The sequence below is a fragment of the Nycticebus coucang genome, chromosome 6, assembly GCF_027406575.1.
Source record: "Nycticebus coucang isolate mNycCou1 chromosome 6, mNycCou1.pri, whole genome shotgun sequence".
Classification (NCBI taxonomy): Eukaryota; Metazoa; Chordata; class Mammalia; order Primates; family Lorisidae; genus Nycticebus; species Nycticebus coucang.
In genome coordinates this window covers 43,502,296-43,518,504 of record NC_069785.1, presented here as the reverse complement: position 1 = coordinate 43,518,504, position 16,209 = coordinate 43,502,296, and the positions used below count along the sequence as shown (strand labels likewise).

The following is a 16,209-nucleotide window of genomic DNA, read 5'->3' as shown; positions in this document are numbered from 1 at the left end:
TATCTTGAGCCACAGGTGCCGAGCCTACTTTTTATTTTGTTATTTTTTTTTTTTTTCAGAGACAGAGTCTCACTTTGTTGCCCCTGGTGTCACAGGTCACAGCAACCTCCAGTTCTTGGGCTTACACGATTCTCTTGCCTTAGCCTCCTGAGCAGCTGGGACTACAGGCGCCTGCCACAACGCCTAGCTATTTTTTTGTTGCAGTTGCGCCGGGGCTGGGTTTGAACCTGCCACCCTCGGTATATGGGACCTGCACCCTACTCACTGAGCCACAGGCGCTGCCCACACCTGGCTATTTTTTTGTTGCAGTTTGGCCGCAGCTGGGTTCAAACCTGCCACCCTCGGTATATGGGGCCAGCACCCTACTCACTAAGCCACAGGCGCTGCCCCCTTTGTTGGATTTCTTTACACTTATTTTCCGGTTTGGCCCTGTTTTGAGTTTTAATTCTCCTGATGGTAGAGGGTAATTCAGATCTCACATTCTGAACCCCGCTGTAGTGGTGAGGATATGGCAGCCTTCAAGGCCTTTGGGGTGGTGGTCAGTAAAGGGAGTGTGTGTTGGGGCAGATGGAAGGAATGACAGGTCTGGTCCATTGGCAGCCCACTTCCAGTGGATCCTCAGGCCAGCCCAGAGCCTGCTGGTGGGAACATACACCCGGAGGCAGTTTTGTAGTCCACTAAGTGGGGGCCACCAGGAATCTCACTCCAGCTCCTGGTGGTGCCCTCTTCCCCATGCCTGCGTTGTACTTCTTGGCTTCTGCCCCCTCCATCAGCCCAGCTGCCCCCTCCATTCCAACCCTTAGGGTACAAGCCCAGCCACTCTGAGGGGACCACTCTGCCAAGGGGCTGTGGCACTCAGCACCATGCCTTCTAACAATAGCAATTATTGAACACCTACTGGGGACAGGAACATTTAATATTAAACAGGATTCTGGTTTGTTTTTTTTTTTTAGACCTAGTCTCACTCTGTTAACAGCTCAAGCTAGAGTGCCATGGGATCAGCCTAGCTCACTGCAATCTCAAACTCCTCAGCTCAAGTGATCCTCCTGCCTCAGCCTCCTGCCCAGTCCTCAGCTAGGACTACATGCACTTGCCACAATACCCAGCTAGTTTTTCTGTTTTTAGTAGAGATGGGGTCCCACTCCTCCTCAGACTCCTGAGCTCAAGGGATCCTCCTGGCTGGCTTTCCGGAGTACAAGAATTACAGTCGTGAGCCACCATGCCCAGATGGTTACTACTATTGTGTTTTTTTTTTTTCCAGTTTTTGGCCGGGGCTGGGTTAACCTGCTACCTCTGGCATATGGGGCCAGTGCCCTACTCCTTTGAGCCACAGGTACTGCCCCCAACTATTGTTTTTTAAGGAAAGGCTCAGGGGAGGTTGAGCCAACCATTGTTTTTTTTTTTTTTTTTTGAGACAGAGTCTCACTTTGTCACCCTCAGTAGAGTGCTGTGGCATCACAGCTCACAGCAACCTCCAGCTCTTGGGCTTAGGCAATTCTCTTGCCTCTGTCTCCCGAGTAGCTGGGATTACAGGTGCCTGCCACAACACCTGGCTATTTTTTTTGTTGTTGTTGCAATTTGGCCAGGGCCAGGTTTGAACCTGCCACCCTCCATATATGGGGCCTGCACCCTACTCACTGAGCCACAGGTGCCGCCCCAACTATTGTTTTTTAAAGAAAGACAACTTGTGGCTCAGCTTCCCCTAGGAGCCCAGCACTAGGTAGTAAGTTGTAGAGCTGAGTGCCTTGTGCTTCTTGGCTCTCCCTGGAGTCTGGAAGCCTTCTAGGTGCCTGTGCTCTGATGGCTAAGCCCCTACCTGGGCCAAGAAACTCTGTGTCGGGCGGAGCCTGTGGCTCAAGGAGTAGGGCGCCGGTCCCATATACCAGAGGTGGCGGGTTCAAACCTAGCCCCGGCCAAAATTAAAAAAAAAAAAAGAAAAAAGAAACTCTGTGTCCAGGTTGTGCTCTGTGAGGTGAGTATTGGGGCTGGCCTATGGAACCTTATTGAGAAGGCAGGCTACCTTCCAGCCCTTCCTTAGCACTGCCATTCCCTCTAGCCCACTATCCCTCCAACCCCCAGTGCAACCCACTCCCAGAGGAGCTAAGCAGCCTGCTTTGGTCTAGGAAACCTGAAAAAAAAATCTGGTCTGGAGTCAGTGGCTTCCAAGAGGTGTTGGAGCACAGCCACCCCTCTACCCCTAGTAACCCATGGAACAGTCTCCCCTTCTGGAGGAACCTGGCCAGGGAAATAAAACTTGACCATTCAGCACCCCTCTCCCCTCCACCTGTGCAGCAGCTTTCTTGCTTCTCAGAGATAGGCTGCTCCAAAACATCTAGATCCTGAGAGATAAGCAAGCTTTGAAGTCAAGGGTCCAGAGCTCCTGCTCTCTAGGGCTCACTGCTGCCAACTGTCAGGTAATGGGAATGAGAGAGTTGGAGAAAACTTCATTGTGGAGTAAGCCCTGGGGACTCACCTCTTCAACACCAGAGGCAATGTTGGACCTGGCTGCTATCACTGTGATTGTTCTCTGACCTTCTCCAACATCTTCTTGCTTCCTAGCTAAAATATGGTCAGAGACTGGGCCTGGTGGCTGATGCCTATAGCACTTCGGGAGGCTGAGGCAGGAGGATCGCCTGAGCCAGGAGTTTGAGACCAGCCTGGGCTGAGTGTGGTGGCTTGTGCCTGTAGTCCCAGTTACTAGGGAGACTGAGTGGGGAGGACTTTTTTTTTTTGAGACAGAGTCTCAAGCTGTTGCCCTGGGTAGACTGCTGTGGAGTCCCAGCTCACAGCAACCTCAAACTCTTGTGCCACCCCAACCTCAAACTCTTGGGCTCAAGTGATTCTCTTGCCTCAGCCTCTCAAGTAGTGGGGACTACAGGCGCCCGCCACAACGCCCAGCTATTTTTTGGTTGTAGTTGATTGTTGTTTGGCAGGCCTGAGCTGGATTCGAATCCGCCAGCTCCAGTTTATGTGGCTGGCGCCCTAGCTGCTTGAGCTACAGGCACTGAGCCGGGAGGATTGTTTGAGTCAAGAAGTTCAAGTGAGGGGCGTCGCCTGTGGCTCAGTGAGTAGGGCGCCGGCCCCATATGCCGAGGGTGGCGGGTTCAAACCCAGCCCCGGTCAAACTGCAACAAAAAAATAGCCGGGCGTTGTGGCGGGCGCCTGTGGTCCCAGCTGCTCGGGAGGCTGAGGCAAGAGAATCGCGTAAGCCCAAGAGTTAGAGGTTGCTGTGAGCCGTGTGACGCCACGGCACTCTACCTGAGGGCGGTACAGTGAGACTCTGTCTCTACAAAAAAAAAAAAAAAAAAGAAGTTCAAGTGAGGGTGCAGCGCCTGTGGCTCAGAGGAGTAGGGCGCTGGCCCCATATGCCGGAGGTGGCGGGTTCAAACCCAGCCCTGGCCAAAAACTGCAAAAAAAAACAAAAAACAAAACAAAATAACAAGAAGTTCAAGTCAGCTATGATGATGCCACTACACTTCAGCTGGGTGGCAGAGGGAGTTCCCTATCTTAAAAAAAAAAAAAAAAAAAAAAGGCGGTCCTGTGGCTCAAAGGAGTACGGCACTGGCCCCATATGCCGGAGGTGGCGGGTTCAAACCCAGCCCTGGCCAAAACAGCAAAAAAAAAAAAAAAAAAAAACCAACAACCAGGTGTGCTGGTGGTTCATGCCTGTAATCCTAGCACTCTAGGAGGCTGAAGTGGGTGGATCTCTGAGCTCAGGAGTTCAAGACTAGCCTGAGCAAAGTAAGACCATCTCTACTAAAAACAGAAAAACTAGTTCTGTGTTGTGGCAGGCACTTGTCCCAGATACCTGGGAGGCTGAGGTAAGAGGATGTCTTGAGTCCAGGAGTTTCAAGTTGCTGTGAGCTGTGCTGCCAGAGCACTCTACCCTACAGCAACTGAGATTCTGTCTGAAAAAAAAAAAAAAAAGGTCAGGCGAAGCAGGCATAGTGACTCATGCCTGTAATCCTAGCCTATGGAACCTAGCCTGTGGGAGACCAGAGGCAGGGGGATTGCTTGAGCTCAGGAGTTTGAAAACAGGCTGAGTGAGGTGGCTCACACCCATAATACCAGCACTCAGCACCTATACCTCAGCAGCTAGGGTACCAGTCACATACACCAAACAAAACTGGGGGGTTTGGGTGGCACCTGTGGCTCAAAGGAGTAGGGCGCCGGCTCCATATGCTGGAGGTGGTGGGTTCAAACCCAGCCCTGGCCAACAACTGAAAAAACAAAAAAAAACAAAAAAACAAAAAAAATTGGCGGGTTTGAACCCAACCTGGGCCTGCCAAACAACAATGACAACTACAACCAATAAACAGCTGGGCGTTGTGGCTGGCGCCTGTAGTCCCAGCTACTGGGGAGGCTAAGGGAAGAGAATTGCTTAAGCCCAAGAGTTTGAGGTTGCTGTGAGCTGTGACGCTACAGCACTCTACTGAGGGCGACATAATGAGAATCTGTCTCAAAAATAAAAATAAAAATAAAAAAGAGGGCGGCACCTGTGGCTCAAAGGAGTAGTGTGCCGGTCCGATATGCCGGAGGTGGAGGGTTCAAACCCAGCCCCGGCCAGAAACTGGAAAAAAAAAAAGAAAAAGAGTTTGAAACTAGCCTGAGTAAGAGTGAGAACTTGTCTCTACTAAAAAAAAAAAAACTAGATGGGGGGCATAGTGGCTCAAGCCTGTAATCCCAGCATTGGGAGGCCGAGGCGCGTGGATTGCCAGAGCTCACAGGTCTGAGACCAGCCTGAGCAAGAGGGAGACCCTGTCTCTAAAACATAGCAGGCATTGTGGCGGAAGCCTATAGTCCCAGCTACTTGGGAGGCTGAGGCAAGAGAATCACTTATGCCCAAGAATTTGAGGTTGCTATGATCTGTGACGTCATGGCACTCTACTGAGGGTGACAAAGTGAGACTGTCTCAAAAAACAAACAAATACTCTTAACTTTAGAAAAGGGAATTGTGGTTATGTAGAAAAATACTTTTTTTTAAATGTACACTGAAGATAATCATTGTCATGATATCTGTAATTTTACATACTTTTAAATACTTCAGCAAAATTAAAAATATGGACAATATTAACAAATTTTAATATACTCATTCTATTAAAAAAAAAAAAAAAACACCACCTAAGCATTGTTGCAGGGGTCTGCAATCCCAGCTACTCAGAAAATTGAGGCAAGAGAATTGCTCAAACCCAATATGAGGCCACAGCACTCTATGAAGGGTGACAAGAGTGAGACTGTCTTGAAAAAAAAAAAGTCAGGTTTGAGACACACCCTCAGGCACTGAGGGTGGGGAGCCCTTACAGATCACCCTAGCTTGGGAGAAGGAAGAAACGCTATCATTTTCCTCCATAGCCCCACTCACAGCCCCTGGGGTTCCTCCTTTTCACTCATGATAGGTAGGAAAACAGGAGAGCAAAGAACTGTGCCTAGGCCAATTGAAAGTTGAAAGGCCCAGATTCTCACTAGGGTTAGGCAGTGTATTAGGTAGGACCTACCTAGCTCTGTTACAACTTGTAGTTTCTTACTAAGAAATAAATCAGGGTGGTGCCTGTAGCTCAAGCGGCTAAGGTGCCAGCCACATACACCAGAGCTGGCAGGTTCGAATCGGGCCTGGGCCTGCCAAACAATGACAACACTACAACCAAAAAAAAATAGCTGGGTGTTGTGGCGGGCGCCTGCAGTCCCAGCTACTCGGGAGGCTGAGGCAAGAGAATCGCTTAAGCCCAGGAGTTTGGAGGTTGCTGTGAGCTCTGACACCACGGCACTCAACCCAGGGTGATAGCTTGAGGCTCTGTCTCAAAAAAAAAAAAAAAAAAAAAGAGGGGGAGGGCGGCACCTGTGCCTCAAAAGGAGTAGGGCCCCGGGCCCCATGTACCGGAGGTGGAGGGTTCAAACCCAGCTCTGGCCAAAAACTGCAAAAAAAACAAAAAAATTTCAGGGCAGGCTTGGCGTCTGTGGCTCAAGCGGCTAAGGCACCAGCCACATACACCTGAGCTGGCAGTTTGAATCCAGCCCAGGCCTGCCAAACAATGACGGCTGCAACAACAAAAAAATAGCCAGGTGTTGTGGTGGGTGCCTGTAGTCCCAGCTACTTGGGAGCTGGAGGAGGCAGGAGAATCACTTGAGCCCAGGAGTTGGAAGTTGCTGTGAGCTGTGATACCACTGCACTCTACCCAAGGGGACAGCTTGAGGCTCTGTCTCAAAAAAAAAAAAAAAAAAAAAAATGTCAGGGCAATTGGAGGATGCCCTAGTCTAGGTAACTATAGGAGAGGCCACTGTGGGACCAGGCTGCTGGAATTAATGACAGCTGCTTTCACTTTGGGGGGTATAGGAGAAGGATGAGCAAGAGAGGTTCTTTTGGACTTCTAAAACATGGCTTTGAGATTTGCCCCTCAGGATGCAATCTTTGGACTAAATCTGATCCTCTTGTCAAAATGGCACAAAATTTATTTACAAATCTCTGTACAGTTTTGATTGACAAGTCAGGACTTCACAGAAACAAAAACATTCTTTTTTAAGAGAAGTTGCAGGCAGTAGACTTTCCTTTAACTTGTCTGAAGCAAGACAGCCCTATATACATCATGAACTAGGAATATGGACCCTGGACTTTTTTTGCTTCTTGGAAGGAACTGAGAAATGTATAAAACAATCTTGGGTGCCACACTCTTCAATGCTGAAACCACACTGGGAGGAAGGAGGGGCCCACCGAAGCAATTCCCCTCTACAAGAAATACTGTACAGAACCGCCAAGAAACCCTAGCTTATGCCTGGCCAAGAACTTGATTCAGAGGCCCTGCCTCAGCTGAGACTGGAGACAAGTCCTCAGTCTTGATTTAATTTGCCAAGTAGGTCACTGAGGTGGTAAGTTAACTTTCAGTCTTCTTTGGTTTGATTTTCTCCCTGCTCTGTGCTTTGGCATCTCAGAATGGTTCCAGGAACTGCATGTGGGGATGTAGTGGCAAAGTGGCTACAGTGTGATGCAGTTTTAATAAAAATTTTATTACACAGCCATAATGTAATTGACACTTCTCCAAATCCAAATGATACTAAATACAGATCTACATGGTGGATCAGAATGACTCCAGCAAATTATCTGGATTCTATGATTTTATGTCATTTAAAACCATAAAGAAAAAAGTCCAGGTTCATCATGATAGGAGAGGTCCCAGTGGCTCCAGGACTATGCTGGAGTCCAGGCAATGTTTAACAGTCTGTGATTTCACATTTACACAATAGTCTATAAAGAGTTCTGGTCAATGGACTATTCAAGTATATGATTTTAATGAGTCCATCGCCCCTCCTTTGCCCAACTGAACTGTGTCACAGCTACCACATAGCTGTGTTACAGTCATATTTATCAATTTTACAGTCACAATACTTCAAAACCATCCTTTGCTGCTTTTTTAAAAATAAAAAAATGTAAACTAAGTTAAAGCAACAGTGAGGCTCTACTAAACGCAGAAGAGTTACCAAGTTCATTTTTATGTTTAAATACAACATAACTCCATGATTTCCCACTATCACCCTTCCTTATACAAAAGTAGGGTGAAGAAGTACAAAGCAGAACTTTTAGATTCCTCTCCCTCTTGCGGAAATCGGCAGCTCTCAGCTGTTCCTTTAGCTTAGTTCTTGGTATATATAGTCAGCTGTACTTTGTTCTGAAAAGATTTGTTAAATGCCACTCTTATTTACACTTGGAGCTTTACACCTGAGAATGATTATCAAGCAGTCAGCTTATCTCTTTCAAACATTTCATAAAGACATACACACCCCTTTGCTGGCTCCACCCTCACTGCACAACCATATATGTGCTTACCATATATATGTACACACACACACAAACTGCACATGCTTGTAACACTTGCAACCTATATCTTTTTGTGTTTACTCTCCACATTCATGTTGAATAATTTCTCTTAAAAAACAAAATGTTATTCTTGCCAAAAGAGCAAAACAGAATCACTAGGAAGAGACAGGTATACTCATTGAGAAAAAGACATATCTATGTTTGGCCAAGAAGCTGTGGGCTGTACGTGGGGTGAGCAAGACACCTTCACTGCCCTCCCTGGTACCTGGCCCTGGGCTTCCCTCCCACCTTCCAGGACACAGCCTGCAGGGCAGGGGGCTAATTTTCTCCAAGGTGGGAGGTGATGGGGAAGAGGAGGTGGGGGAGGGGAAGTTACACAGCTACAGCAGTCAGGCCTGTTTAGTAAGAAGAATCACATTTAATGAGTTTCTTTCTTGCAGTTTCAGATGCTCAAGTACAGCTGAAAAAAATCTGAAACAGCTATAGACCCATGACAGACTGATACAAAGAGTACTGCATTTTAAAAAAATGATAAAAAAATCCACACACATACACATACATACACTCTCTCTCTCTCTCAAATCAGACCCCCCCCACCCTCCCCACAAATGTACACTTTTGGAAACTAAACTGGTTTTTGAAAGCCCCTCTTCCGCAGAGATGGGAAGAAGAGAAAGATGAGGAGAGAGGAAGGAGGACTGCAGGTGCCCAATCCCCGCTCCCTCCACAGGTTCAGGTGCCAATGTTCAATGGATGGGTCCAAGGCAGTCTGCAGAGGAGACTGCCCAGTGCTGCTGCTATTGCCACAAGGGGCTCCAGCAAGAATCCCAGCTCCATGGTAATACTGAATGCGTGCAGAGTGGCCAATGAACTGTGCTGGTTAAAAAGAAAACAAACAAACCAAAAAAAAAAAAACAACAAAAAACCCGAAACAAACAACAACAACAAAAAAAATAAAAAGCAAACACAAATCTAAAGACATGGATAATGCCCATGAGCCCAGATCCATACTGGGTAGGGCCCACAGGGCTGGTGGGAGATGGTGTGTAGACAAGGGAGGTCTATACAGCAAAATGGTTTATATTACAGATAACTGGCAGTTTGGAGTCTCTTCCCAGTTCTACTGCTGCTCCAGCCCGAAAGGGCAAATCAAAGGAAAAGAGGAAAGGTGGGACACTGTGATGGGGCATGCAGGGTCAGAAGCAGCAGGCTGGGTGCACTCAAATAAGCCCTCGTCGTTTCTTGTAGTCTTCCAAGTTCAGAGATCTCCTCGGAGCCCCATCCTTGGCTGGCGGAGCCTTGGAGGTGATGGCCAAAGCCTTGGATTCTGTGAGAAAGAAGAGAAAATTGAAACCTGACATACCTACAAAGTTCTTTCGTCTTGTGCCTCATCCTTTAGTAGCCTGACTGCCCTTATACATACTGATGAGCAGACACCCTTATTTCTTACCTAAAATCAGGCCTCCTTGCTGCCCAAGAGAGCCAAGTATCCATCTTGTCCCTTCAACTTCACTTACCTGAGCTGGGAACTTGTAAATCAATCTTCACATCGAAATCATGTACTTTGAACAGGTCTTCTGAGAGGTCACTGGCTGACTTAGAATTCAAATCTTTATCTTTGCCCTGACCCTACAATGTGAAAAGGAAAACTAATTATAAGAGCAAGTGGATTTAAACCAGCAGCAGCCACTAATGGTAAAAGCTCTTACTCAGGTTCATTAGATTTTCCTACTAAGGCCCTTCTCCGATTCCTTCTCTGAGGCAAGGCCACAAAGAGCATGCCCTTCTGAAGGCTAAAAGCAAAGAGAAGGTTCGCTCACGTCTGTGGAATAAGGATAGACAGGATGGACATGAGACAAAAGGCCACCTTCTGATCTAAAATGTCAGGAATTCCTGGGACAGTTTAGACTATATAGGAAATGCCCTAAGTTAGGCAGAAAACGGCTTCTAAATTTACCATTTTTGTCTTCAAAGAGCTTTCACTTTTACATTTAATCCTTTTTTTTTTTTGTAGAGACAGAGTCTCACTTTATGGCCCTCGGTAGAGTGCCGTGGCCTCACACAGCTCACAGCAACCTCCAACTCCTGGGCTTAAGCGATTCTCTTGCCTCAGCCTCCCGAGTAGCTGGGACTACAGGCGCCCGCCACAACGCCTGGCTATTTTTTGGTTGCAGTTCGGCCAGGGCAGGGTTTGAACCCGCCACCCTCAGTATATGGGGCCGGCGCCTTACCGACTGAGCCACAGGCGCCGCCCACATTTAATCCTTATGTGACAACTGCTCCTCCAGATTATCCTGTGAAGTAGGTCCAGTAATTTTACATAGGAGAAAATGTGGCAAACAGAGCTACAAGTCAGGTGCCTCAACACTTAATCAAGACCCTAGGTAAGTACTGCTATTAGTTTTAGGATTTAGTTGTTCAACAAAAATTCAGTAGCAGAGACCCCATCTTCCAGTAATTCACCAAAATGACAAACACAAAGGGAAAGAGGAGAGGCACCCGATACATGTTCTCTAGGCCTTTTAGAAAACATGGAGTTGATCCTTTGGCCACATATATGCGAATCTACAAGAAAGGTGATATTGTAGACATCAAGGGAATGGGTACTGTTCAAAAAGGCATGCCACACAAATGTTACCATGGCAAAACTGGAAGAGTTTACAATGTTACCCAGCCTGCTGTTGGCATTGTTGTAAACAAACAAGTTAAGGGCAAGATCCTCGCGAAGAGGATTAATGTTCGTATTGAGCATATTAAGCACTCTAAGAGCCGAGATAGCTTCCTGAAACGTGTGAAGGAAAATGATCACAAAAAGAAGGAAGCCAAAGAGAAAGGTACCTGGGTTCAACTGAAGCGCCAGCCTGCGCCACCCAGAGAAACCCACTTTGTGAGAACCAATGGAAAGGAGCCTGAGCTCCTGGAACCCATTCCCTATGAATTCATGGCATAATAAGCATATAACATAGCACACAGGAGTACCAGGGGACCCATGTTTTTAGGAGCAAGAACCTATTTATTCCCCATGAGCTCACGGCATAATAAGTGTACAGCATAGCACACAGGATAACCAATAGTCCCCATGTAACAGTGATACAAGGTGCTGGGACCTATTTCCCACGACTTCAAAAGTCAATCAACACTTTGTCACATTCAATGGCAAGGTGCCTCTCTGAGCTGCTGGAACCTCTTCCCTATGAATTCATGGCATTGTAGATACAAATAATAGCATAAAAATGTTTCTTGTTCATTCACTACAAGTGTGGGTTTTTTCCCCCCCAAAGAAGTATTAAAGCAAATTTTAATGTGTCCTAAAAAAAAAAAAAAAAATTCAGTAGCAGCTGATTATATTTGTAGACAATAGGGAAGGAGAAAGAACTGCAAGTGGACTCCACCTTCCTCCAGGTAAATCAAGCCTGAACTGGGCAAGGAGACTGCTTGGCATACTGGCCAGCAGTCCAGTCCAGCAGGCCACAGGGTGGTACTGTACTTGCCTTGCTCATTTCCTTTGGAGCATCTGGTAATGCTCCAGAACCGTATTTTGCATTCAGCTGGGCCAAGATGGCAGCTTGAACAGCTGGGTCTCTGGACTGAGAGAAAAAATAAGTTATTTTAGAGATTATTCAATACTCACAGTCCTACTGCCAGGTTCCTTCCCACCTACCATACTAACACCACAGGCACCATAGCAAACCCAATAGCAGCTCAGTGGGGTTTTCCTCAAGACAACAAAAAAAGGGCAATTAAAAGCTTTAAAGCCGGGCGGCGCCTGTGGCTCAAGGAGTAGGGCGCCGGTCCCATATGCCGGAGGTGGCGGGTTCAAACCTAGCCCCAGCCAAAAAATAAAAAAAAAAAAAAAAGCTTTAAAGCCAAGCCTAGGGCAGCACCTACGGCTCAGTGGGTAGGGTGCTGGCCCCATATACTGAGGGTGGCGGGTTCAAACATAGCCCTGGCCAAACTGCAACAAAAAAATAGCCGGGCATTGTGGTGGGGGCCTGTAGTCCCAGCTACTGGGGAGGCTGAGGCAAGAAAATTGCCTAAGCCCAGGAGTTGGAGGTTGCTGTGAGCTGTGTGACGCCACGGCACTCTACCAAGGGCCATAAAGTGAGATTCTATCTCTATGAAAAAAAAAAAATTAAAAAAATAAGTAAATAAAGCCAAGCCCAGTCAGGCACTAGCTAACAGACACATTACTAATGTCTACTGCACCGTAAACCCACCCTGGTATGGATAGTCTCCTAGGCTTTTATGAATTCATGCCAGGTCTTCACTACTTATATATGCCCTATAGTGAGATAAAAAAGGAAGTATCCAGACCCAAGAGCTTCAGACAAGCAAATCCCGGCTAAGAAAACATTATTTTTAACTTCTTTATTAATTTCCTAATGGAATTAATTTTATGTCCTAGAATCTAGGTCCTGACTAAAAACGTCCTCTTTAGGCACTCACATTAGAAACGATGGTAGGTTTGCACTGCCGCCGAGTAAAGGGATCCATTTGTTGGTTTTTCATGTTGTGACTTTCAGCCTGAAACAGACAGCATGCACTGCAGGACTGCATCTCCATTCCCCCTCCTCTCATTCTTAAGCTCACATGTAAATAAGAGTCTTTATAAGAGACTGAAAGAAATAAAAAGCTATTATCCTTTTCTCTTTAAGAACACCAGAGTAGTTATGGCAGCAACAACCGAAAAGCCGAAAATGGTAAAAATGAGCAGCTGTGGAGTAGAATCTAAGGGTGGGGAGGGGTAAGACAGGGCAGAAGACTTCTGCTTTTCATTATAAATTAGTAAATTATATGTGTGTACGGGGGGGGCATAGAGAAAGACCATGTATATGCTACGTGTACATGTTATTTCACTAATTTTTTAAAAAATATACTTGAGCAATATGTAGGAAAGATTTCATATCATCTTATTAATTTTTTTTTTAGTAATTTAGATAAGGTTGTCTTACTTACCACCAGGGCCTTCTCAGACTCCACAATGTTCCACTCTCGGTTCCGCTGGTTGATGTAACTGTGGGGTAAGAAGAGGGAGGGAATCATTGAGTCCCTGACCTCAGAGCTCTGTCTGTCAGTACAGCACAGCATGTGCAGGCCACACACTTGCCAAATAATTCTGGCCAAGGCCTGTGGGTCAAGACTAGGGGACCAATTGAATCATGCTCAGTAACATACCTGATAGCAGATATGTTCTTGGTCCGCTGGCGGTCCAGGGCCTCTGCCCGCTCCTCCAGCTCATTCAGCTGGTCCTGGATTTGTTTGGCCTTGTCCTGATCCCCCAGGTCCTCAGCCATGGCCTGTGAGCAGGGAGATGTGTGAGTTTACTTAGCACAGGCAAGACATCTCATGTAATGAACAAGTGACAGGAGATGTGACAGAATACTGAAGAAGTACTTTACAAATACAAACTATAATTTTTGTTACAGACGTACACAGTACAGTAGTAACACCTTCCCATATAGCTACCTGGCTCTGCTGGCAGTCATATATAACATTTACCTTAGAACCCAGGATCCATCTGGTCAAGGCACCGTAATAAGGCTCATGCCATTCTGGTGTAAAGAATGGAAAACCACCAGCAGCAGCTGGGCTGGACAATGTCATTTGTCTGTACAGACCCAGTACTGAATTCTATCTCAAGGTCTATTTTGTTCCACACAAAACTAAAGTGACTAGAAAGAAAGGAGAATGCAACAAATAAGATGAGTTTTAATTTACAGAAAGGAAAATGGCCAAGGAATGCCGTCTGGGTGCCAAGAACACACTGTGTTGGTTATTATCAAGCCCACATTTTTTTCTCCAGTACTGCTACCACTAACTTGGCAGGGGATAAACACATTTGATTTCTTTTTCTTTCTTTCTTTTTTTTTTTTTTTTGCAGTTTTTGGCAGGGGCTGGGTTTGAACCCCGCCACCTCCGGCATATGGGGCCAGCACCCTACTCCTTTGAGCCACAGGCGCCACCCAACACATTTGATTTCTACATCTTCTCACAGGATGGGGAAGGAGTTGCGAATGGAAGTCCTTACCTTTTCCTTTAGCAGCTGAGTCTTCTTCATAGCATAGTTGGGTGGAGCTTTTCTGAACCTTTCTTTCTCTTTTACAATCTGTACCAGAGAGGAGATACCAGCAATGAGGTATTCCTAAACAATTTTTGTAGACAGGCTAAATAAGCCCATTTTGGAGGCAAGCAGCTAGTTAAAAGGGGGCTGCTCTTCCTATAGGAGTGTCATGTCCCAGAGAGAGAGATTGAGAGTTCATTCCAAGGGAATGCTGCTTCCAGGGACACGAAGATTCTTTTGGGACAGTCTGAAGGAACATGCACCAATAAACAGCAGCAGCCCAAGGGCCTGGTACTGTAAGGCTACCCAATGTCTAAGAGAACAGAGATCAAAGAATTTTACCAAAATGTTTTGGAGTAAGAGAATTCTTGAAGGACCAATCCCAGCAGATTACAGATCCCTGAGTATGCTGTAGTCTTTGTAGCCTCATCTGAGTCATGAATACATTTTAATCTATGTAGTCCCATCCGAAGATGAGAATGTACAGAGAAAAGCTTGATGAACTCTACATAATAAGGTACCACCGTTAATATTCCCTTATCTTTATGCATAGTTAAAAATGTCAAGATACAGGGAAAGAAGAAAATCACAATTTTCTCTAAACACTGGTTCTTGATGAACCTCCAGGCTGTGGAGTATTAGGTTTCTTACCTCTTCAATGTCCTGATCATTGAATTTATAATTAAGAGCTTCTTTAATAGATAATTCCTTTTTATTGATTTCATCTAGGGTAGGCAACTGCATGCCAGCAGAGAACATCTGGACCAAAATGTGATAAAAGGTTATTAGTAAAAGATTTTGGAAAGAGATGCTCTCAGTGTTTATCAACAACTGCTAGGTAGTCTCTAGCCACTTACCGCTTCTTTCCATTTCATAAATTCACTTTCAGTGAATTCCTGGTTTGAGACAAACTCTAGGCGGAACACGCGCTGGTCACTGCCATGCCTAAGTGAGAGAGAGGTAGTGCCTCTGAGAATGTGCATGACTGCAGTACCAGCAGAGCAGCCCACCAGATGGTACTTATTGCCTATCTATAACTATCCCTCAATACTGGCTACCCTTTATAACATTTTATAACATTTTATAATATAAGATTTATAACATTTTCGATGCTAAAGCACCACTGTAGATCAACTAAATCAGAAGCTCAGGGAGCAAGAACCAGGCACTAAAGTTAAGAAACAAAAACAAGGAGCGGCGCTTGTGGCTCAGTGAGTTGGGCGCTGGCCCCATGTACTGAGGGTGGCGGGTTCAAACCCAGCCCTGGCCAAACTGCAACAACAACAACAAAATAGCCCGGCATTGTGACGGTCGCCCATAGTCCCAGCTACTCGCGAGGCGGAGGCAAGAGAATCGCCAAACCCAAGAGCTGGAGGTTGCGGTGAGCTGTGATGCCATGACACTCTACTGCGGGCAACAAAGTAAGACTATCTCTAAAAAAAGAAACAAAAACAGGGCGGCGCCTGTGGCTCAGTGAGTAGGGCGCCGGCCCCGTATGCCGAGGGTGGTGGGTTCAAACCCAGCCCCGGCCAAACTGCAACAACAAAAAAATAGCCGGGCGTTGTGGCGGGCGCCTGTAGTCCCAGCTACTCGGGAGACTGAGGCAAGAGAATCACATAAGCCCAAGAGCTGGAGGTTGCTGTGAGCCGTGTGACGCACTCTACCGAGGGCAGTAAAGTGAAACTCTGTCTCTACAAAAGAAAAAAAGAAACAAAACCAAAACAGGCTGGGCATGGTGGCTCACGCCTGTAATCCTAGCACCCTGGAAGACAGAGGCAGGTAGATTGCTTGAGCTCACGAGTTCAAGCCCAGCCTGAGGAAAAGTGAGACCCTGTCTCTACTAAAAATAGAAAAACTGATTCAGTGCCCGCAGCACAGTGGTTACGGGCCAGCCACATACACTGAGGAGGGTGGCAGGTTCGAACCTGGCCTGGGGCAGCTAAACAACTGCAACCAAAAAATAGCTGGGCATTGGGGCAGGTGCCTGTAGTCTCAGCTGCTTGGGAGGCTGAGGCAAGAGAATCGCTTAAGCCCAAGAGTTTGAGGTTGCTGTGAGCTGTGATGCAACAGCACTCCACTGAGGGTGATAAAGTGAGACTGTCTCAAAAATTTAAAATAAATAAATAAATAGATAAAAACTCACAAAGCTAGCACCAAAAACCAAATGGACTTGCTTAGTGCTATAAATGTCTATTTACAATAAAATCCTTTACAGTCAATCAGCATCAAGAATATGCAATGGAGCCCCAGTATCGGGGTGTGCCACAGTTCCAGCTACTCAGGAAGTTGAGGCAGGAAGATCCCCTGAGCCAGGTGTATAGGGCTGCAGTGAGCTATAATC

At 46.4% G+C, this 16,209-nt stretch overlaps 2 protein-coding genes across 2 annotated transcripts in view; one reads left to right on the top strand and one right to left on the bottom strand.

Moving 5' to 3' along the window:
* Positions 1 to 6,978: 6,978 nt before the first annotated feature.
* The window catches only part of RTF1 (RTF1 homolog, Paf1/RNA polymerase II complex component), a 76,120-nt gene continuing 66,889 nt past the window's right edge, over positions 6,979 to 16,209 (bottom strand). The window contains exons 10-18 of the mRNA XM_053595869.1: positions 14,726 to 14,813; positions 14,520 to 14,627; positions 13,836 to 13,913; positions 12,983 to 13,104; positions 12,764 to 12,821; positions 12,254 to 12,331; positions 11,299 to 11,394; positions 9,325 to 9,436; positions 6,979 to 9,134 (exon numbers count right to left, since the gene is read on the bottom strand). Of these exons, the coding sequence (XP_053451844.1) occupies positions 9,028 to 9,134; positions 9,325 to 9,436; positions 11,299 to 11,394; positions 12,254 to 12,331; positions 12,764 to 12,821; positions 12,983 to 13,104; positions 13,836 to 13,913; positions 14,520 to 14,627; positions 14,726 to 14,813 (847 nt within the window). The 3' untranslated portion in view covers positions 6,979 to 9,027. The remainder of the gene's footprint in view (positions 9,135 to 9,324; positions 9,437 to 11,298; positions 11,395 to 12,253; positions 12,332 to 12,763; positions 12,822 to 12,982; positions 13,105 to 13,835; positions 13,914 to 14,519; positions 14,628 to 14,725; positions 14,814 to 16,209) is intronic.
* On the top strand, positions 9,466 to 11,149 carry LOC128589030 (60S ribosomal protein L21-like). The gene has a single exon (XM_053595902.1). The coding sequence runs from the start codon at positions 10,275 to 10,277 to the stop codon at positions 10,755 to 10,757; it is 483 nt and encodes a 160-aa protein (XP_053451877.1). The 5' UTR covers positions 9,466 to 10,274; the 3' UTR covers positions 10,758 to 11,149.